Source organism: Spermophilus citellus, assembly GCF_964194105.1.
Source record: "Spermophilus citellus genome assembly, chromosome: 1".
NCBI lineage: Eukaryota > Metazoa > Chordata > Mammalia > Rodentia > Sciuridae > Spermophilus > Spermophilus citellus.
The window spans coordinates 145,486,821-145,508,854 of NC_138182.1; the positions used below are offsets into that span (position 1 = coordinate 145,486,821).

A 22,034-nucleotide genomic window follows, 5' to 3' on the forward strand; every position below is an offset into this window, starting at 1 on the left:
AAAATAATCACTATGATTATCAAGGAAAAGCTAAGTCAAACCACTATCCCCCAGAATAGCTGAAATTAAGAATACGAATAATGTCAAGCCTCAGCAAGGCACTGTTCCCTTTAATACAATAGGAAACTCATACAATGCTAGGGGTTGTTACAATCATTTTAGAAAATTGTTTGGCATTAGCTATTCAAGTTGAACACATACATTCAACAACTGAACCTTCTAAGTATATGGCTACAAAGCCACAACAATGTGAGAATATTCCTAATAGTATTATCCATAATTGTTTGAAACTAGAAACAATTCAAATGTCCATTAACAGTAAACTAGATAAGCATATGGCAGTATATGTTTCACAACACATACAATACAGCAAAGAAAATGGACTGCAGCCACCCACAGAACTAATATGATGAATCTCACAATCCTAATGTTGAATGAGAGAAGCCAGTAGTACAAAAGTACATAACACATACTGCATGATTCAATTTATGAGAATTTACAAACTATACCAGATGATGGGGTTTAGGGATATTTACTTCCATGGTAAATCTAAAAAGAAATACAAGGGCTGGGCATGGTGGCACACACCTGTAAGCCATGCAACTCTGGAAGCTGAAGCAGGAAGACTGCAAGTTTGAGGCCAATCTCAGCAACTTAGTGAGACCCTAAGCAACTAAGCAAGAGCCTGTCTCAAAATTTAATTTTTTTTTTTTTTAAGGGATGGGATTGGGCTTGGGTTGTGGATCAGCGGTAGAGCGCTCTCCTAGCATGGGTGAGGCACTCGGTTCTATCCTCAGCACCACATGAAGATAAATAAATAAAGTTATTGGGTCCATCTAAAACTAAAAAATATTTTTAAAAAGGGGTCATGTACCCCTAAATTCAAAAAAAGAGGGGGACTGGGATTATGGCTCAAAAGCACCCAAGTTTGGTCCATAACTTCCAAAAAGAAAAAAAAAAAGGTTGGAGGTGGATAGAAGGGAGTAATTGCCATAAATTAAAAATGATAGCTCCCTGTGGAGGCAGGGTGAAGATAGTGCTTTAGTGCTTGGGCAGAGGGTTTGGGGTACCAGCAAAGTTCCAGTTCTCTACCTGGACAGTAGTTACACAAGTATTTGCTTCATAATAAAATGTTAGGCTGTATACTGATTTTATCGTTTTTTTGTTTTGTTGTTTTGTTTTGAGGCAGGGTCTTGGTAAAGATTAGCTTCGAACGTATAATCCTCCTGTCTCAGTCTCCTGAGTCACTAGGATTACAGGCATGTGCCACCAATGCCCAGCTGATTTTATGTATTTCCTTATGATGTGCTATGTCATAATTATAATAAAATAAATTTTTAAAGGAAGGAAAAGAGAACATACCTAAATTATTGAGGACCTTTAGTAATATTTTCTTCTCACATTTCTTTAGCTGTCTTGTGTTCTAGAGCAATAGGGAATTTGGAGCCTTATCTAAACAAAACAAAACAAAAACTATCTACTCCTCCTAACAGACCTGGAAGGTCATAAATCACCAAGTAGGAACTTAGTAACAAAAAGCTCAATCAAGGTCATCCAGCCCCTGCCCTACTCCACACCCATCCTTTCCCTGCTTTTCTCCCTAGGTCTGTATTTCTAAAGACCAAGTAGAAGCAACATGGGCCAAGCCAACTTTAGCCCCAATAAGGCCCAAAATGTTTGTTATCCCTTGAGAACCCTGACCCTTCCTCACTCCCAAGGAAATGGCAGGAAATATGTTTGGCCTCTTTCTAGAGGCCACAGAATGGCCTGGGGAAGACTCTGAGCCTTGGGGTCAGGCCCAGAATGGGAATCCTGACCTCTGAGACTTTAGGGCCCACCACAGCTCTAACCCGCTCCAAGACACTGCTTCCCATGGAAGGGTCTCAGGTGTCAGTACACCCAACCCTCATGCCTGCAAGAGAGGGCATCCAGGAAGTAAAGGGGTTCCCAGCAGAGAAATTAGGCAGTTGAAGGTTTCAGTGCAGAGATATTAGAGTGACAGATAAAGACTTCCTAAGTAGGAAGGAAGGGCTTTTAAATCTGGAGCTTCATTACTGATAGAAAACAAATCAAGGATTATTTTCAGAAGGAGCTGAAAGAGATATAAACTTAAGAGCTCATTCAGTAGAAGCTGTTGCTTATCCAAAATCAAATCCCTTGAGTTACTTAAGCTGCCTAGACGGAACGTTATGAGAGATCAGGCTCCTGACATATGAGTCAGAAATGGTCCTCATTCCATTCCAGAATCTGTCCAAGCAACTTCCCTTCCTCATGTCAAAGTGAAAACACAGGTGAACAAAATCCTACTATAAAAATTACAGCCAAGGCTGGGCTGGATCAGGCCAAATAGACCTCAAACCTCAGGATAGCTTTCTTCTGTTGACTTGGAAAACATCTTGCCCTCAGAAGACAAGATGAAACAGCTTCAGGTAGAGCCCATAAGAGAGACAACTGTTAGAGCAGCAAACCAGCTAAGGCAGAAGTGCAATCATCATACACACACAGCAGGGGCGGAGAGAGCTAGAAGGCCTGGCAGCTGTGTCAGCAGCAACCTTGACCTCAACAGGCAGCAACTGCTCTAACCAAGACCTGGTATTTGGGGGAAAGGGTGACAATTCATAGCTAGTGTTGGTTTCAGCTTCAAGTAGAAATGTGGATGTGCAGATAATGACTGACAGGCTACATCCTGGCTCCCAAGCCCTAAGAGCCGTTGTGTCCAGTTTGTTAGCATAAACTATATACTATGTGATCCTCTGCAGAGTTGGGCTATCTTACTTTTTCTTCTCAAACATTGCATTGAATATCTTAGAAAGTGCCAGGCACAGTGTTGAATTGGGGGTAGGAAGACAGCAACAGCTACTTCCTATTCTCAAGAGACTCTGGGGCAAACAACATGCTCCCCAAAGAGCTTACACTCGTCCTGAGTTTACACCTAAAATCAAGAAACCCTCATCGAGACATGCCTGCATGCCAGCCTGTACAAATGCTAAATGTCTATTTCTGTCTTTCAAGTTTCAATACATTCCTTTTCAGTTAAGACACAGATGGGAGCTAAAGGGTGACTTATGCCATCAGTACCAACACTGAGTACAGTTTCTACTCTATCCAGAAAGGAGCAGATCATACACACATGAATAACATACATAAATGCTATAAGGTTCAAATGTGAGTTTTCAGTCCTTTGTCCAGCAGATGCCTCTGTGACTCCAACAACATTTTTAATTAATGTATAATCTGAAGCTCCAAAAGTCAAATGCTGCTTGATGGCAGCACGGGAACTTGAGTGGCAAAGACTGGGACATCAGGAAGTACCTAGGAGATCTAGATCCACTAAAGGGGGATGAGCCTCCAAGTTGAAAAGGCTCCCATAATAGGGAGTCCAGGATGCTAGGAAGAGCACATTGAGCAGGTCCTTTCCTTTGCCATCCTACTTTGTTTCATTTTCAATTTTGTTGGAAATTGGAGCTAAATAAGGATTTAAAATATAGGTAGCATTCTTACAAAGTTCTATAGCTAAGAGGGAATGATAGCAAGCTGATCAAGTTTGTTTCCTCTCCCAGACAGCACTGACCTCTGTCACATTACTACTAAAATGAAACACAATTATAAAATCATGGAATTATATCTTGGATTTATTTTTTAAAATCTTATTCAAAATATTAAATAATAAAATTTCAAATATGAAAAAAATTACTGCAATAAAACAGTTTGGGTGTATTTCCATTGTGCTTCCTTTCCTCATTGGGGCAGTCAAGTGTCCAGCCGAGAGGAAGGATGGACGGTGCTGCTTCTTCCATCTCTACACAAAGCACATGACTGTGGCTCGCCCAGGCCTTGTTTAACACATAGTAGAGGTGATGCTTTCTGAAAAGTTGTAGTGACACTTGTAAGTCAAACGTGGTTCAAATCACTTATTTACATACTGATCAATTCTTTGTGATAGAAAGACAGACTCAAAGGAAATACAGTTGCTATAAAAAATAAACAAACAAGAAATAATTTCAAATAATTACAAATAATTTCATTCAGGCATAATTTTAATTTGAAAGACTGAGATACAGTCTTATTTAAGTGATAATGGGCCCTAAAATTTACTCAAACTTACTATACAATAAAAACCAAAATGAACAAATGATATAATTTTAAACTCTGCCCACTGCTTGAAATTTTTGAGGAAACTGTGGTACAATCAACTGCTAACTAAAAGTAATTCTTCGTCTATTTAACATTTTACCAATTTCTACCTACAATTTAATTCAATAATTCAAACCAAAAAATGATATCTATATAATATTTTATCTACAATCACTGAAAATTCAGTCTCTTCTGCCAGAATTTTTAGACACATTTAATATGCTACCTAAAACTGTAGTGGGATTGAGCAGTCTCATTATCTTAAACTGTATTTTAATTGCCTAAAATACACAAAGCAATTTTCTTTTAGAGAAAAAAGTGTGTTACCTGAATGCAAAGTACTATTACATATACCCTTGCACCTTTTGGTTTGGGACTGCAAAGTCTTTAAAAAATAGTACCTGGATGGCAGAGAATGACTCTAAGTCAATAGTACTAACTATGTTAGAATTTAGTTACAAGTCTGGGATCTTTAAAAGTAGCATTACTTCCAGAACAAGTACAATGAATGGAAAATAACAAAAACTACCAGTGTAAATGTAAGGTAATGCTTAACTCACATTTCAGACAACACCTGACTGAATTCAGCTCTAAAAATGTAGATTTAAAAATCATATACTCCCTGTTTGTGACATTCAATTTCCAAAGCACCAAGGCAAAAGAGAGAAATGCGCCTCTCATTTAAGTACCAACTGCCTATGGCAAACAACTGCACAATATCATATAAAAAGTCAAGCAAATAAAATTATATAATGAGCAAACTCAAATCACAGTGCTTTAAAAAATATAATCATTGGTAATCTTCAGAGAAGGCATGGCCTCATTAACGTTCTGGTCTAGACGATGATATTCCACTGTTTTGGAACAAAGGCCATCACGCCATTTCCTGCTTTGAACTAGGAGGAAAATCTGGAATAAAAAAGAAAATTAATTAGATGTACAAAAGAGAAAAAAAAGATATAGTAAAAGTTTTTATAACAAGTGAAATCTCTCTCTCTTCAGTTCCCAAAACTAAAATATCAACAATAAAAAAGGCTATTTTGTTTTTTCATCTTATAAACAAGGTCAGACAGTGCTTCTCAGATGTCAATGGACACAGGAGTGACTCTGATTCTGGGGCTCTATTTTCAGCCTGAATTAGGAGTTGAAATGGAGCCCAGTATCCTACTTTTTCACAAGTCCATTAGGAGTTATAACAAAGATAGTCCAACACCAAACATTAGGATACAATATCACTAGCATTCAAAAATCTGTCTATCTACAAATTCAAAGCCAGTGATAGGTCAGTAATGACAAATAACCTGAGGGTTAGTTTGTTTGGTATTTTCTTTCTTTTGGGGGGGGCTGGGGGGGTGGGGTAGGGGTGGTAACCAGAGATTAAACTTTGGGGCACTTGGCCACTGAGCCACATCCCCAGCCCTATTTAGTATTTTATTTAGAGATGGGGTCTCACTGAGTTGTTTAGCGCCTCACTTTTTTGCTGAGGCTGGCTTTAATCCTCGTGCCTCAGCCTCCTAATCCACTGGAATTACAGGCATTTACCACCACGATCAGCTTTCTTTGCTACTTTCTATTATTAGATTAACTGATTTTCAAAGTTATAAACATTTTTGAAATTGCTCCAATTTTGCCATTTTTTGGGTAAGAGAATGAAGCTCAGAATAGGAAGACGACTTTCCAGGAATTAAAAGCAATAGTCAAAAACTGAGATTTCCTGATTAAAAAGGAAATTCTGTGTTTGATCTCTCTTTGAGTATTCTGAAAAGCTCAACTCTTCAGCCTTTATGAGACTGTATGGTACAGAGATGCACTCTTACATTAAATCACCCAGCCAGTGTTTTAGCATAGAAATGTTTGTTACAATATTATTTATGAACCAAAAATTGGAAATCATCTAAATGTCCAATAGGAAAATGGCTGAATCAATTATGCAGCTATCAAACAATGTTTTCAAAGAATATTAATATTATAGAAAATGGTCAGGATTTGTTAGGCAAAAAGCAAGATAAAAAACTATATAATATTCATTTAAAATTTATACACATGTATGTATGAATTATATATACACTTATAGATCAGAAATATTCCAAAATGTTAATACCCTTGGATAGTAGCTTGAATTTTATTTTCTAAACTCATGTTTTCTGAATTTCCTAAAATAAACATTAAATACTTTTAGAGCCAGTGTGAGTACTATTAAAAAAAAAGATTATAAAATCATAGTACTCACACTGAGATATCAATGCTAAATGACGACATAAAAATTTAAAAAAAAAAAATTTTTGTAACATGTTACAACAGCAACTCAGGAAGCTGAGGCAGGAAAATCCCAAATTTGAGACCAGCTCTGGTAACTTATTAAGATCCATTTCAGGGGCTGGGGATTTGGCTCAAGCGGTAGCGCGCTCGCCTGGCATGTGTGTGGCCCTGGGTTCGATCCTCAGCACACGAAAAATAAAGATGTTGTGTCCGCCGAAAACTAAAAAATAAATATTAAAAAAATTCTCTCTCTCTCTCTCTTTAAAAAAAAAAAAAAAAAAGATCCATTTCAGCCAGGCACTTGGCACACACATATAATCCCAGCAGCTTCAGATGCCGAGGCAGGAGATTCACAAATTCAAAGATAGCCTCAGCAACTTAGGCCCTAAGCAACTTAGCAAGACCCTGTCTCTAAATAAAATATTTTTAAAGGGACCAGGGTTAAGCACCCCTGGGTTCAATCCCCAGTACCAAAAAAAAAAAAAAAAACACCCTGTCTCAAAATGAAAAAAAAAAGGACTGGGGATAAGGCTCAGTGATATGGCACCCATGGGTTCAATCCCTAGTACTGAAGAGAAAAAAAAACAAACAAAAAAATATTGACCTTGCGTTTTACTCATTAAGAAATAATGACACTTTTTTTTTTAGAAACACATACCAGTGTTCTGTCTGTAGTTTGTTAAAATACACCACAGATTTACAAATCAATTAGACAGCTTGATATTTTACCAATTTAAACTAAAATATAATTGGTAAGAAATATAACTGAGCTAATAATACACAACGAGAGGCTGAAAAATCCCCCAAACTTACCTTCCTTTTATTGTGATATGTAACATAAACAATTGCAATACAGAAAGCAAAAATAATAAGATGAAAAAAGAAATGGCTGTCTTCCTCTTCAACATTTGAGGATGGGGCCTTAAAAGATTTCACTGACTGTTCAATTTCCATGTAACCCCTGTTTTCTTCTAAAGTCTCATCGGACTCATCCCTGGGGCTGGTGGTCCAGTCATATTCTGATTCTCCATAATCTCCATTGTCCATAGTGTCTTTGGCTGTAGATGGAGAACTATTCAATGCGAGAAGATCCTCCTCCTCTATGCTCGGATCTTCATTGTTATCAGCTTCCTCTTGGGACAGAGAAGTGGTAGGGGAGGGATGGGGGGCTGCAGATGCTCTTCCACTTTTCTCTGTACTGGTTGCAGGAGGGAGAGTGGTACTGATACGGGAAATAGAAGATTTGGTCAGGTTTTCTTGTATTACAGCTTTCATATTTGAAGTAGAAATATGTGAGCTTTGTACAGTTTGGCCCAGTGAATCTGTTAGTGATGGAGCTGAAATAAAGGAAGAAAGCCATTACCCTGAAATCTCCAACTCATCTCTACCAAGCTAAAAGCAATATTAAGTTCAATTTTTAATTAAGCATTACCCTCTGCTAAATTCTTACAACTTTCTCTCAAGAACTAGTTATTAAGTCTCAATAGCCAGCAATCAGTTATATTTCTTTTAAGTTAATTATTCATCAGGTAACAATTGCTTTGCTGGGTAGTAACAATTTAAGTAGCATAATGAACCCACTGTGGCATAGCCCACCACTGAAAGAAAACAGTGGGATCTGACTTTAGGTCAGATGAAAAAGTCCACATATGGCCCTTACCCACCCTGCTATCTTCCATTCATGGAGAGGCTAGACTTCAGTAATCTTTGTCCAGGCTCCTCCCTATCCCCCAGAACAGAAAGCTGGCTAATCGTGGGTCAAGAAGTCACAAAAAAGATATGTAATTTGGAAACTTAATACTTGTAATATAATTAATTTAAGAGAAGATATAAGCAAGCTGTCCAGCATTCCTAAGTGACACTTGAACTGGAAGACTCCCTCATTCAGAGTTTTTAAAGTACCCATAGAAGAAAGAAAGGGAAAAGTCATAAAGGACAAAAATTAGAAACTGGAACTTGAAAGCTCAGTGACAGCTTTGTTAGACTATGATAATGACTGGGGAAGGGGCAGGATCTGTAACTCAGTGATACAGCACTTTCCTAGCATGTGTGAGGCCCAGGGTTCAATGTTCAGCACCTCACAAACACACCAAAAAAAATATTTACAGCCTGGCGCAGTGGCACACACCTGCAATCCCAGTGACTCAGGGGGCTGAGGCAAAAGGATCCCAAGTTTGAGGTCAGCCTCAGCAATTTAGTGAAGCCCTAAGCAACTCAGCAAAACCCTATCTAAAAATTAAAAAAGGCCTGAGAGTGTAGCTCAGTGAGTACCCCTGGATTCAATCCCCGTATGAAAAGAAGAAGAAAACAAAAAGTATTTACAAAGACTGGAGAAGGCAATCTAGGTATAGGAAATGATATCTAATAGACACCCAATTCTCAGTTCCCTATGGTGCTACCTACTCAGCATGGTTTAGAAAATTATTTATGTAAGTAACTATATAACAAGAAGTATTAATAGAGGCAGACTCAACTGAGGAATTCCTGTTGAAATTAACCAGTGTTTCTAATACATAACCAAATGTAGAATTTGTTGAAGACCTTCAAGGACATCTATTATGCTTTTTTTTTTAAGAGAGAGAGAATTTTAATATTCATTTTTTTTAGTTTTTGGCGGACACAACATCTTTGTTTGTATGTGGTGCTGAGGATTGAACCCGGGCCGCACGCATGCCAGGCGAGCGCGCTACCGCTTGAGCCACATCCCCAGCCCTATTATGCTTTTTTTTTTTTTAAAGGCTTGTGGGATATACATATATTTAGATAATATTTTAAAGCCTATCAAATTAAAATAAAATATTTTATGGGGATAAGATTAAACCAAGCCACACTAGGCCTTTCACAAATGTGTGCATGTACAGACAATCCTTTATGTGAATATATTTGTTTACTTAACACAGTTGATATCTATTTCATGTAGCTGGTTTCAGCTAGGATGAATAGTGTCTCCCAAAAAAATAATTTAATAAATTATTTTAAAAAGATTAGGGCTGATGGATGTAACTCAGTTATAGAGTATCTGCCTAATATGTATGTGCAAGGTCCTGGGTTGGATCAACAGCACTGAAAAAAGTAAAAAAAATAAAATGATAGTAGCCAGACATGGTGACACATACCTATAATCCCAACTACTCAGGAGGCTGAAGCAGGAAGATTGAAAAGTTTAAGGTTAGCCTGGGCAACATAACAAGACCCTATCTAAAAATAAAATTTTTATTTTTTTAATTGTTTTTAATTTTTAAATACATGACAGCAGAATGCATTACAATTCTTATTACACATATAGAGCACAATTTTTCATATCTCTGTTTGTATATAAAGTATGTTCACACCAATTCATGTCTTCATACATGTACTTTGGATAATGATGTCCATCACATTCCACCATCATTGCTAACCCCCTGCCCCCTCACTTCCCCTCCCACTCCTCAAGTTATCTACAGTTCATCTTTTCCTCCCATGCTCCCCCTCCCTACTCCACTATGAGTCAGACTCCTTATATCAGAGAAAACATTTGGCATTTGTTTTTTGAGGATTGGCTAATCACTTAGCATTATCTTATCCAACTCCATCCATTTACCTGCAAATGCCATGATTTTATCCTCTTTTATTGCTGAGTAATATTCCATTGTGTATATATGCCACATTTTTTTAATCCATTCATCTATTGAAGGGCATCTAGGTTGGTTCCACAGTTTAGCTATTGTGAATTGTGCTGCTATAAACATTGATGTGGCTGTGTCCCTGTAGTATGCTGTTTTTAAGACCTTTGGGTATAGACCAAGGAGGAGAATAGCTGGGTCAAATGGTGGTTCCATTCACAGTTTTCCAACAAATCTCCATACTGCTTTCCAATTGGCTGCACCAATTTGCAGTCCCACCAGCAAGTGTGCCTTTTCCCCCACATCCTTGCCATCACTTATTATTGTTTGTCTTCATAATAGCTGCCATTCTGACTGGAGTGAGATGATATCTTAGAGGAGTTTTGATTTGCATTTCTCTAATTGCTAGAGATGATGAACATTTTTTCATATATTTGTTGATTGATTGTATGTCATCTTCTGAGAAGTGTCTGTTCATGTCCTTGGCCCATTTATTGATTGGGTTATTTGTGGGGGTTTTTTGTGGGGGGGGGGTGCATAGCTTTAAAGGGGGGATGGGAATATAGTTCAGTGGTCATGTACTTGCCTAGCATGAGTGAGGCCCTAGATTCAACCCCCCGTGCTACAAAAATAAAAATAAAGAAAATAAAAAATTAAACTCTCTTAAAGCATTCTCAGTTATTGGGTTCCTTGAAATTGTTTACTAGAAGAAAAGAAAAACAGGGGCTGAGGCTGTAGCTCAGTGGTAGAGCGCTTGTCTTGCATGCGTGAGACCCTGGGTTCAATTCCCAGCACCACATAAAAAGAAACAAATAAAGATATTGTGTCCATCTACAACTAAAAAATATATTTAAAAAAAGAAAGAAAAGAAAAATAGGACCTCTGGCAGAGTACACAATTCAAAAACTATTAAACAGGGACTTCTAAAAAGAATTTTTACATTCATCATTTCAACTTAGTTAAGTTCAGGTTATACATTACTATTTTTATAATGCATTTAACTTTTGTCCCAAAGTATAGCCAGTCATGTTTTTAAATAAAATTAAAAATTCAAATAACTGAGAGCCAAGTAATTAACCATGACTTTCAAAACAATTGTTATTCTACATCTGACTTTTTGGATACTCATTTATGTCTAAAGAACACAAGCTGATACCTGGGGGAGTGATTATAAAGAAAGTCTCCATGGAGCACTCTAGAATTCACAATCCTCAGCAGATCTCTCCTTCCATCCTTCATTCTCTTGGTATAACTAAAACCTAACTGTTCCTTAAAGACACACTAGCCCTACAACCCTTTTAATTAATAATTTATTCTCCCACCATCCTTGTACCACAGATTCTGCCTCATACAGATTAGACCATTCCCTCCATAAGCTCCACAAGCTGTGAGTCTCATATCTTCAGCTATCACTCACTTTTGTCAGGTTGTGTCCTCTAATTTTTAATGATTTCAGCTCCTGGCTCTTAAAGTTTAATACAAGACAAGTACTCCTGTCTTGATTTCAACATCCTTAACCTCCCCTCTTCTGATAATCTAGCCCTCCCTCCTTACATTAGTCTCTCTTGTCCATGGTCATTATCTCTTATCACAACTCTTCCATCAACTATTTCATGCATTCTACTTGCTGACACAGCCTCCTATCCTTTCAGCTCATCCCCTGGTATTCTCAATCCATCAAGACTACTACTCTCTGATCCTCACACTTTTCACCCATCCTTGGCCTCCACCAAACCCCACCAAAACATACTCTTCGCTTTTTTAACCAAGATTCAATTCTGTGATCAGCCATTACAATCCCTGCCCTACATCCACAGCCCCTTCCCTCCTTCTTACTCATTTTGACTCATTCATTTGGTGAGGCAAAATCTACCCCTCATTAAATCAAGCTTTCCGACAATTCACCAAGGGCATCAAGAAGCTGAACATGGCTGGAAATAAATATATATCCATGCTACTGTTTTCATTTGATATTCAAAACCAAAAATTCAAATCTATGTTTAAAGATATCATAGACTGTATTTTTCTAGTCCATTTGCTCTCCTCCCCTCTTAGGATGCAATTCACATTTTCCTCTATCAAATTTCCAACACCTTCTCTGTTACTCTCATTTTCAACTGACATCACTTCCTAACTTCTCAGTGAAAAATGAAGCCATCAGAAGGGAACTTTTGTGAACTGCCAGAACTCTGGACCCATACGCCTGCTTGACATCTCCTCTCAGATGTCTGACATTCAAATTAACAGGTTCAAAATGGATTCTCACTGGTTTACAGGAAGACAGATGTACTCTTCCCTATTTCTCCCACTAAGAATCACTAAAACCTTTGAACATTATATACATATAATGTAATAAGACTCTGAAAGGTGGAAAGAACAAGGCAGGACAGTTACAAGACTCAGAACCTAAGAAATGACATGGTAGTGACTTCCCTGGTACTATAGCTTGGATCTGTAATGTTCCCCAAAGGTCCATATGTTAAAGGCTTGGTGCCCAGCTTGGCAGTATTGAGAGGTGGTAGAAACTTTAAGACGTAGGACCTACTGGGAGGTCAGATCACTGGGAGCTCCCTTGAAGGGGATCATGGATGCCAAGCTCTTCCCTTCTCCCCAGTCCTTACCTCCTCAGCTTTGCGTCCCAGCCATGAGGTATACAGTTTTGCTTTACTATGAGCTCCTGCCATGATGTGCCACAACAGAGCCAAAACAATGGGGCCAACCAATCATGAACTGAAACTTCTAGAACTGTGACCCAAAGTAAATCTTTTCTTTTTATAAGCTCAACATCTCGTATTTGTTAGAGTGATGAAAAAGTTGACTCACAGTCCTGAATTTTCTTTTTATCTCATGTATCCCAAACTGGCAGATAAAGAAGCAAGCAACCTAAAAACAAGAAGGGGTATTGTTATGGTTTAGATATGGTATCCCCCAAAAGCTCATCTGTGAGACAACGCAAGAAGGTTGGGAGGAGAAATGATTGGGTTATAGCTTTAGCCTAATCAGTGAGTTAATCCCTAATGGGATTAATTGAAGGGTAGGTTGTGGCTAGAGGGGGGTGGGAATTGGAGCATGGCTTTGGTGTATATATTTTGTATCTAGAGAATGGACTCTCTCTCTGCTTCTTGATCACCATAATGTGAACCTCTTCTCTCTGCCACACACTCCACCATGATGTTCAGCCTCATATTGAGCCCCAAGAAATGAAGCCAGCCTTCTATGGACCAAGACCTCTGAAACTGTGAGCCCTCAAATAATCTCTTCCTCCTCTATAATTGTGCTGGTCATGTCCTTTAGTCACAGCAGCAAAAAAGCTGACTAAAACAGGTACAGACAGAATTGTCCCCCAAAAGGCTACTTTCTCTAGTCAAAAGATCAGGAAAGAATAATGGAACAGTGCCAGAAGAGAACAAATGTACAGTCAAGATTTCAACCATCATCAAACAATAACAAGGCCACCCCCACAATTATGTCAGTGCAGACCCTGAGGGAAGCCAGAATCCTACCCCCACCCAAGAAAAACAAGGAGACCACCACTATTTAGGTGTCAACAGCAAGCAAATGTAAATAACAAGATTTGTACCCCTACACAGAGTAATGTGTGTGCAGCAACCCCTGTCACAGCAGTGTTACAAAAAAAAAAAAAAAAAAAAACCTGAAAGAGAAAGATTAAATAAGTCCCATAGGATAGTACAAAAAAGTCCAGGTTTCAATCCAAAATCATCTGTCATGCCAAGAACCAGGAAGATGTCAAGCTATATGAAGAACACAATCAACAGATGCTAACAGAGCTAGCCACAGTGGTACACTCTGTAATCCCTGTTACTCAGAAGGCTGAGGCAGGAGGATCCCAAATCAGAGGCCAGCCTAGGCAACTTAACAAGAACCTATCTCAATCAATCAATAAATAAAGGCTGGGATGTAGCTCAGTGGCAGATTGTTCCTAGATTCACTCCCCAAAATCAAATGAATAAATAAGATGTTCAGGAGGTGAATTCAAGAGCAGAATGAAGGGAGTCAGGAGAAAAAAAAAAAAAACAGTGAACTGAAAGAACAACAGAAATTATCCAGGCTGTAGAAACAGACTATAGAAAAATAAACCAAACCTCAAAGACCTGAGGGGCAATAACGAAAAAACCTAGCATGTATTAGATTAGAAAGAGAGGAGAAAAAGGGTTAAACCAGATACTGAGGCTAGGGATGTAACTCAGTTGGTAGAGCATGGGCTTAGCATGTGTATGGCCCTGAGTTCAATCCCCAGTATTACAAAAAAAAAAAAAAAAAAAAAAAAGAAAGACAAAACATTTTAATAAAAGAAGAAGCTGGCTAGGTGCAGACACCTGTAATCCCAATGACTCAGGAGCTTGAGGCAGGAGATTGCAAATTTGAGGCGAGTCTCATCAATTGACTGAGACCCTGTCTCAAAATTTAAAAGGGCTGAGGATGTCGACCAGTAGAAGAGCAGTCCCCAGTTCAACTAGGAAGAGATGGAGAGAGGAAGGGAGGAAAAGAAAAAGAAAAATTTTTCAAACATTTGGAAACTAAACAATACACTTTTTTTTTTTTCCTGCCAGTACTGGAGATTGAACTCATGAGGGCAAGGGTTCTGCCACTCAGCCACAGCCACAACTGTGTTAGCATTACTGATTTGTGTTTTTCTTTTTTTTTTTTTTTTTTTTTTTTTTTAAATATTTATTTCTTAGTTTTCGGCGGACACAACATCTTTGTTTGTATGTGGTGCTGAGGATCGAACCTGGGCCGCACGCATGCCAGGCGAGCACTCTACCGCTTGAGCCATGTCCCCAGCCCCTGATTTGTGTTTTTCATATACCTTGACATCTTCCTAGTTCTTGGTATGACAGATGATTTTGCTCCCCACACTTTTTTTTTTTTTTTTTGAGATAAGGTCTTGCTAAGGCTGGCCTGAAATTTGTGATCCACCTGCATCAGCCTTCCCAGTAGCTGAGATTACAGGCATAAACCACAATGCTTTTCTTAAACAACACACCTCTATATAATTTATAAATCAAAGAGAAAGTCTCAAGGGGAAAAAAAAGCATTGAGCTGAATGCAAATGAAAATACAACATGTCAAAGTATGTGAGATACAGCTAAAGCAATGACAAGGAAATTTATACCACTAAAAGCATATAAAAAATAAAAGCATATAAAAGAGGGACTGTCTTAAAACAATCATGTAAGCTCCTATCTCAGTAACCAAGAAAAGACACAAACTCAAAATCCAGAAAGCAAATAATAAAGATAATATAAAATTGAAAACAGGAAAATACTAAAAATCAATGAAACAAAGAATTGGTTCTTTGAAAAGATAAAGATCAGAAAAACTGACAAATCCCTACCAAGAAAGACAAAACAAAATGAGAAAAAAGACATAAATTATCAACATCAGAAATTAACAAGGGATATAAGTCAGATACAACAGACACCAAATGAAAAATAATCATGAATCACACCACACACATAAATATGACAACTTGTATGACACAGACAAAGTTCTTGGAAAGCACAAACTACCACAATTCACCTACTATGAAATATATCATTTGATTAGCCCTATAAATATTAAGGAAATAGAATTCTTAACTTAAAGCTCCTAAGAAATAAATCTCTAGGCCCAGATGGTTTCATCAATTTCTACCACACATTTAAACAAGAATCAATACCAATTCTACACAATCTCTTCCAGAGAATAAAAAAAAAAAAAAACTTATCAATTCATTTTATAAAGCTAACCAAAAAAAAAAAGAAAAACAAAACATATTAATAAAAGAAGAAGCTGGCTAGGTGGCAGACACCTGTAATCCCAATGATTCAGAAGCTTGAGGCAGGAGATTGCAAAAAAAATACTTATCAATTCATTTTTTTTATTTTTTACTCATTTTTTAGTTTTCGGCGGACACAACATCTTTGTTTGTATGTGGTGCTGAGGATCGAACCCGGGCCGCATGCATGCCAGGCGAGCGCGCCACCGCTTGAGCCACATCCCCAGCCCCTCAATTCATTTTTTAAAGCTAACCAAAAAAAGAAAGACAAAACATATTAATAAAAGAAGAATCTGGCTAGGTACCAAAACCAAACACCTTACAGAAAAAGGAAACTACAGATTGATATCTCTTGTGAATATACATGAAAAAATCCTTAACAAATATTAGCAAATAAAAATCTGCAATATAAATGCTATATTTTGGAGGTTGAATGGCGCCCAAAGGCCCATGTGTTAAAGGTTTGGTTTGGGTCCCAGTGTTGTACTATTGAGAAGCTGTGGAACCTCCAGGTAGAGACTTGTGGAAGATCCTTAGGTTATTGGGGGCGTGCTCTCAAAGGAGAATTTTGGATCCTTGACTCTTCCTCTTCCTCTTCCTGCTTCCTGTTTGATGTCTGCCCCTCCATACATTTCCACTATGATGACAGTCCTCACCAGTGACCCAAAGCCATAAGACCACATAATCTTCCAATGGAACCTCCAGAACCATAAGTCAAATAAACCATACTCTATATAAGTTAATAGCCTCAGGTATTTCATTAGAGTAACATGAAGCTGACTAGTACAATAAAAATCAATTAAAAGATCTGGGGCTGTAGCTCAATGGTAGAGATCATACTTAGCATACATAGGCCCTAGGTTTCATCTCAGCACCACAAGAATACAAAAATTAAAAGTATAGACCATGAATAATGAAGTTTATTCTTGAGATGCAAGACTGGTTCAATATTATTAAAGCAATCAATGTAATCTACCATTTTAGATACAAAAATTAACTAAAAATAGCTGGGCACAGTGTTGTATCCTGAGGTAGAGGCAGGAGGACTGCAAGTTCAAGGCTAGCCTGGACAACTTAGTAAGACCCTGTCTTAAAGCAAAAAAAAAAAAAAAAACATTTTTAAAAAGGACTAAGGCTATAGCTCCATGGCAGGGCACCTGCCTGATATGTATGACAAGTTCAATCTTCAGCACCAAAAATTAAAACTAAAAATAAATCAGAAATATAAAACTATGAATCCTTTAGAAAAAATACAACACAATCTTTGAAATTTAGGGTTAGAAAAAACAATCCAGTCCCAAAATAGCCAAAAGACATGAAGAGACATTTCACAAAAGAGAATACACAGATGGCAAATAAGCATATAAAAAGATAATAAGCCATTAGGAAAATGCAAATCAAAACTACAATGAGATATCACTACACCTCTATCAGAATGGCTAAAATGAAACATAAGAACACCACCAAATGTGGTGAGGATGAAGAGAAACCAGATCACTCATATGTTCCTGGTGTGAATATAAAATAGAACAGAGGCTCTGGGAAACAATCTGGCAGTTTCTAAAAAAAAAAAAAAACTAAACTAAATATATAACTATCATAAAAAAAACTAAATATATAACTATCATAAAATTATACGCAAAGGAATTTATTCCAGAAAAATGAAAATTTATGTTCAGACAGAAATCAGTACACAAATGTTTACAGCAGCTTTATTCATAATAGCCAGAAACCGGAAACAACCAGACATCCTTCAACAGATGGATCATTAAAGTATAATATATCTGTACTATGGAATACTAATCAGCAATAAAAAGGAACAAACTATTGACACATACTACAACCTAGATGAATCTCCAGAGAATTGTGCTAAGTGAAAAAAGCCAATCCAATGGTTATATACTACATGATTACATTTATATAAGACTCCCAAAATGATACCATTATGGAAATGGAAAACAAATTTGTGGTTGCCAGAAGTTCTGGAGAGGGTGGAGCAGGAAGGAAGAGGGGTGACCTCAGAGGGGCAACAAGTGTGGCTATGGAAATACCCTTAATTGGAAATGCCAATGGAAATCTTGACTATATCAATGTCAATATCCTGCATGTGATATTATACTACAGTGGGTATGGAAAATCTCTATAATTATTTCTTACAACCGCTAATTATCTCAAAAAAAAATGAAGAAATGAATATCTAAACCCCACTCCAAAAAATTTTTTTTAAAAACCACCTTGCTGTACCCACAGTCTCCATCTCAAATAATGGAACTTCATCATTCTATTTATTCAATCCAAAAACCCTGGAGTTGTCATTTTCTTTACACCTCACATCCAATCTGTTACTATACCTTTAAAATTTGAAGACTTTTCACCTGTCCACTGCTACTGTCTACTCCAAGCTTCACCTGGATTATTACAACATCTTCCTAACTGATTGGCTCCTTCCACCCTAACCCATGCTGTCCACACTCAACAAGATAGCCTGTAAAAATTTAAATTGGATGAGGTCACTCTTCTACTTAAAAAACCCTCCAGGGGCTCTCCCTTTCTCTCAAAAACCAAAGTCTATATAATAGTGCAAAAAGATCTGGCCTGGTTAACTCACTCTCAGTGTCACTTGCTAATCTCCCTACCTGTTCCACCCCCACCACTTATTTAGCAAGTAGTAGGCATTTAATGTTTATTGAATGTGCTCTTCATCCAATTCTCACCACCAACTACACATGGCATCCCAAGTAGCATCTCTACACCTACCCCTGCTCCTGAAAAGCCCAGGAAACACTACCTGCTCTAAAAATACCTTTAATATTACCCTTACTAATGATGTAACTTCAATACCTAGCACCAAGTAGGAGCAGCATGTGTATTGTTCAAGAAATAAAAACTTAAAAGTAATACACAAATACCACACAGGAAAATAACTAAGAATTCATCTGATACATTTGATCCAAAGTAAATCAACTTCCTTGACCTCTTCTCCTTCAAATCAGAGAAGTTGATCCAGTTAGCTATTAAGAGTTTTCAGAACAGAGACAACTCCTGCTTTATGGATTTAATTGCTTAGCTTCTACAAACATACACATTACTCTAGATGTCTAAATCTTCCATTTCTACCCTTTCCTAATTGGTATTACCCCGTTAGCTAAAACTTAACATTTTAAAAATAGGACTTTTTAAATTCTTCTTCTTTAATTTTTTCTTTTTAAAAAAAAATGACTTAAAATTATATTGGCATTTTTCAAACTTGAGAATGAAGAAGACCCTGAGAACTCACTCACATGCTGGTTTAAGAAAACTTGCATTAAAAATTAAATGTATTGGGGCTGGGGTTGTGGCTCAGCGGTAGAGTACTCACCCTAGCATGTGCAAGGCCATGGGTTCAAACCTCAGCACCACATAAAGATAAATAAACAAAATAAAGGTATTGTTTCCAACTACAATTTTAAAAAAAAGTTTAAAAAAATAAATAAATGTATTACAGATTAAATTAAGGTGATCATTAGGGAACAAAGAGAGCAAATGAAGAAAAGCAGGCACTTTTGAAACAGCTCAGCAAGGCTTGAACATAAGCTGGTCATCCAGTGATACAAAATGAGTATTTTTTTTTTTTAGATTTTATCAAAACAAAAACATAAAACTTATGAATTCCTACACACTTCCAAGAATACACCAAGCACTGAAATTTTAAGAAACCTACTATGAAACCAATTTAAATAAACCTAATATGGTAACTTTCTCTAGGCTTATTTGAAATTTGAAACCCAACACATTCTAGATTTAAATTTTCTTATTATAAGAGTGATTACATTGACATTATCCCACATAAGGCATGCTTGCAAAAAAATACTTACATTACCCCAAACTTTATAAATGCTACACTACTGCAATGGAGCTTCTATAAAAAAACACATATATTCATTTTCATTAAAGTTGTTTTCAGTAGGAAATAATCTGAATTTATAACATTCAAAATAGGTATAAATAAAGACAATTTTAAAAGATAAAGATTCCCTAAAATCTTCAATATGGTTACAGCAATATTTAAGTACTCTAAGAAATAAAAACAGAGACAAAAGGACACCTTAATACTTCACAGTCCCCCTCATTTGCCCCTCTCCCCCAACACAAGATTTTCAACCAAAAAATCTATTTCTGTAACTACTTCCTAGCTATACAGACTTCTTAATCATTCCAGCTGGAAATATAGATATTTAAATGTCATTTTGTTCTAAGATAATCAAATGATCCAAACAATTATGCTACTCAAATACTTTAGGAACAGAAATACCAACATTAACCAGGGAAATCCTCATTACATTTTACTAATGATGAAAGGGCCTTGGGAAAATGGATCACAGTGACCACAGTCCTTCCCCTCAGACTTGCAAACAACTCTGGGAAGGCAATGCACTGCCTTCAGTGTTTTTTGAGGAAATATGTACCCAAAGCACTGTAGTAAAATGTATGGCTGGATGTTCACGATTGGCAAAGGAATAAATCTATACAGCATCATGGAGGGGGTGTGGTGGAGGAGGCCCATTTACCTCATGTCAGGGAAGTGAGAGAGAGAGAGAAAAAAAAAATAGGAGTTCCACAGTTCTCTTTAAGGGCGCCCCCCACCGGCATAACTTCCTCTAACAAGGTGCTCAAGAGGGCCAGGGCAAGCCCCTTGCTGCCTCCCACATGGCGGGGTACCATGCTTCCAATAAGAGGGTTTAAAACATTTTTTTCTCACTATTTTTCATCTGAAAACTCAAAAAAAAAAAAAAAAGACATTGGAAGAAAAGGACTGTGTCTTGGACTGAAAGAAAATCGAGACTACTGAACAAGATCCTGCTAAATCATTCTAAATTCTTACTAGTGGAGTTTTCCCCACTAAGTCTCAATCTTATCTTGATTTACAAAGTAAGGGTTACTTTACCTTGTAAGGGTTAGGGTTAGGGTTAAATTGCCATTGGGTTAAATTTAATTGCCATTAAACTGAGGCAGTGTTGTCCTGAATAACCCAAGATACAGAGAAGGGGACCACAGTTTACAAATAATCTTTTTATCTTTTTTTTTTTTTTTTTTTTTTTTTTTTTTTTTTTTTTTTTTTGGTACTGGGGATTTGGGGATTGAACTCAAGGACTGAGCCACATCCCCAGCCCTATTTTGTATTTTATTTAGAGACAGGGTCTCACTGAGTTGCTTAGTGCCTCCCTTTTGCTAAGGCTGCCTTTGAACTTGTGATCCTCCTGCATCAGCCTCCTGAGCCACTGAGATTACAGGCATGCGCCACGGCGCCGGGTTCCCAAACTTCTTCTCCCAAGCTCCTCAAGGGCCCAAGCCCCATACGCTAGCTATTCACCAATGCACCAGGACCTCCGAGACCTCAGAAATGCATCAGTACCCGAAAGCAGCTAGCGCGCTCGCTCGCTCGCTCGCGCTCTCTCTCTCTCTCTCTCCCTCTCTCTCTCTAACATTCACTCAGTTCAGTTCGTCCAGTCACTGGGTCACTGATCCCGCCCACCTCGGTCTTTACTACTGACCTCACTCATGGGGTGTGGGGGGTGGGGGCGGGAAAGGGGAGATTTTCCTTCCAAGACCCTGCTAGGTCCCCGCCCCGCCCTCCTACACACACACACTTTGGGACCCTCCACAGACACCACACCCCGCAACCCCGAGCCCCTGTCACCTCCGACCCCCTTTCGAGACCCTAACTCCCCATTCCAAAAAACTGTGGAAACCCAACAGTCGCCACTCCTTTTGACAGTCCATTCTTCAAGACTGTGAACCACATCACCACTCCCCCGCTCCCCGCCCATCTACATTCTTCTCCCAGCTCCCGGGCGTCTGCATCTCTCAGCCGCACTTCTGAGGCCCAGGAAGACTCCACCGTCTTGGACCCCACCATGTGCCCCCTTCTACGCTGGGCAGACTCTGCCCCAACTAGACACCGTCTGCTCTGGACACTCGGAAGCGCCCTTTCCCCTGGCCCAGTCTGTCTCCAGACCCGCGCCCAGGCCCTCACCTCCTTTCCTCACCCGCCCTGCCGTCGCGCCCCGTTTACCAGTGGACATGGCGGACGCCAGCAGGAGCACGAGGACCAGTATCCACGCCAGCCCTCCGGGGGTCTGAATGCCGGGCCCGGGAAGCTGGTTCACTTGCGAGGCCCCCCTCATCCTCCCCAAGGCGGCTGCGGCCATAACGGACTCGGCCGGGAGCCTGCGCTGTTGCTAGGCTTACGTCATGACGTCAGACCTTGCGTAAGGCAGCGC

At 38.4% G+C, this 22,034-nt stretch overlaps 1 protein-coding gene across 2 annotated transcripts; it reads right to left on the minus strand.

The window, feature by feature from the left end:
* Positions 1–3,614: 3,614 nt before the first annotated feature.
* LOC308658464 (keratinocyte-associated transmembrane protein 2) lies at positions 3,615–22,004 on the minus strand. 2 transcript variants are annotated; one of them, XM_081311175.1, is made up of 3 exons: positions 21,827–22,004; positions 7,207–7,730; positions 3,615–5,043 (listed from the first exon to the last, which is right to left on the minus strand). In XM_081311175.1, the coding sequence occupies exons 1-3, from the start codon at positions 21,960–21,962 to the stop codon at positions 4,912–4,914; spliced, it is 792 nt and encodes a 263-aa protein (XP_081167301.1). In that variant the 5' UTR covers positions 21,963–22,004; the 3' UTR covers positions 3,615–4,911. The 2 variants fall into 2 exon arrangements, with proteins under 2 accessions (XP_081167301.1, XP_081167300.1); XM_081311174.1 differs by having other exon boundaries at positions 21,788–22,004.
* Between the last annotated feature and the right edge of the window lie 30 nt (positions 22,005–22,034).

Excerpts from the sequence above, each read along its gene's own strand:
- LOC308658464 (XM_081311174.1), bottom strand. The coding sequence starts at position 21,962 with ATGGCCGCAGCCGCCTTGGGGAGGATGAGGGGGGCCTCGCAAGTGAAC. Across the intron at positions 7,731-21,787 it reads AGGGCGGGTGAGGAAAGGAG|CTCCATCACTAACAGATTCA; the intron begins GTGAGGGCCTGG and ends CCTTTATTTCAG. Across the intron at positions 5,044-7,206 it reads CATATCACAATAAAAGGAAG|ATTTTCCTCCTAGTTCAAAG; the intron begins GTAAGTTTGGGG and ends TTTTTATTCCAG.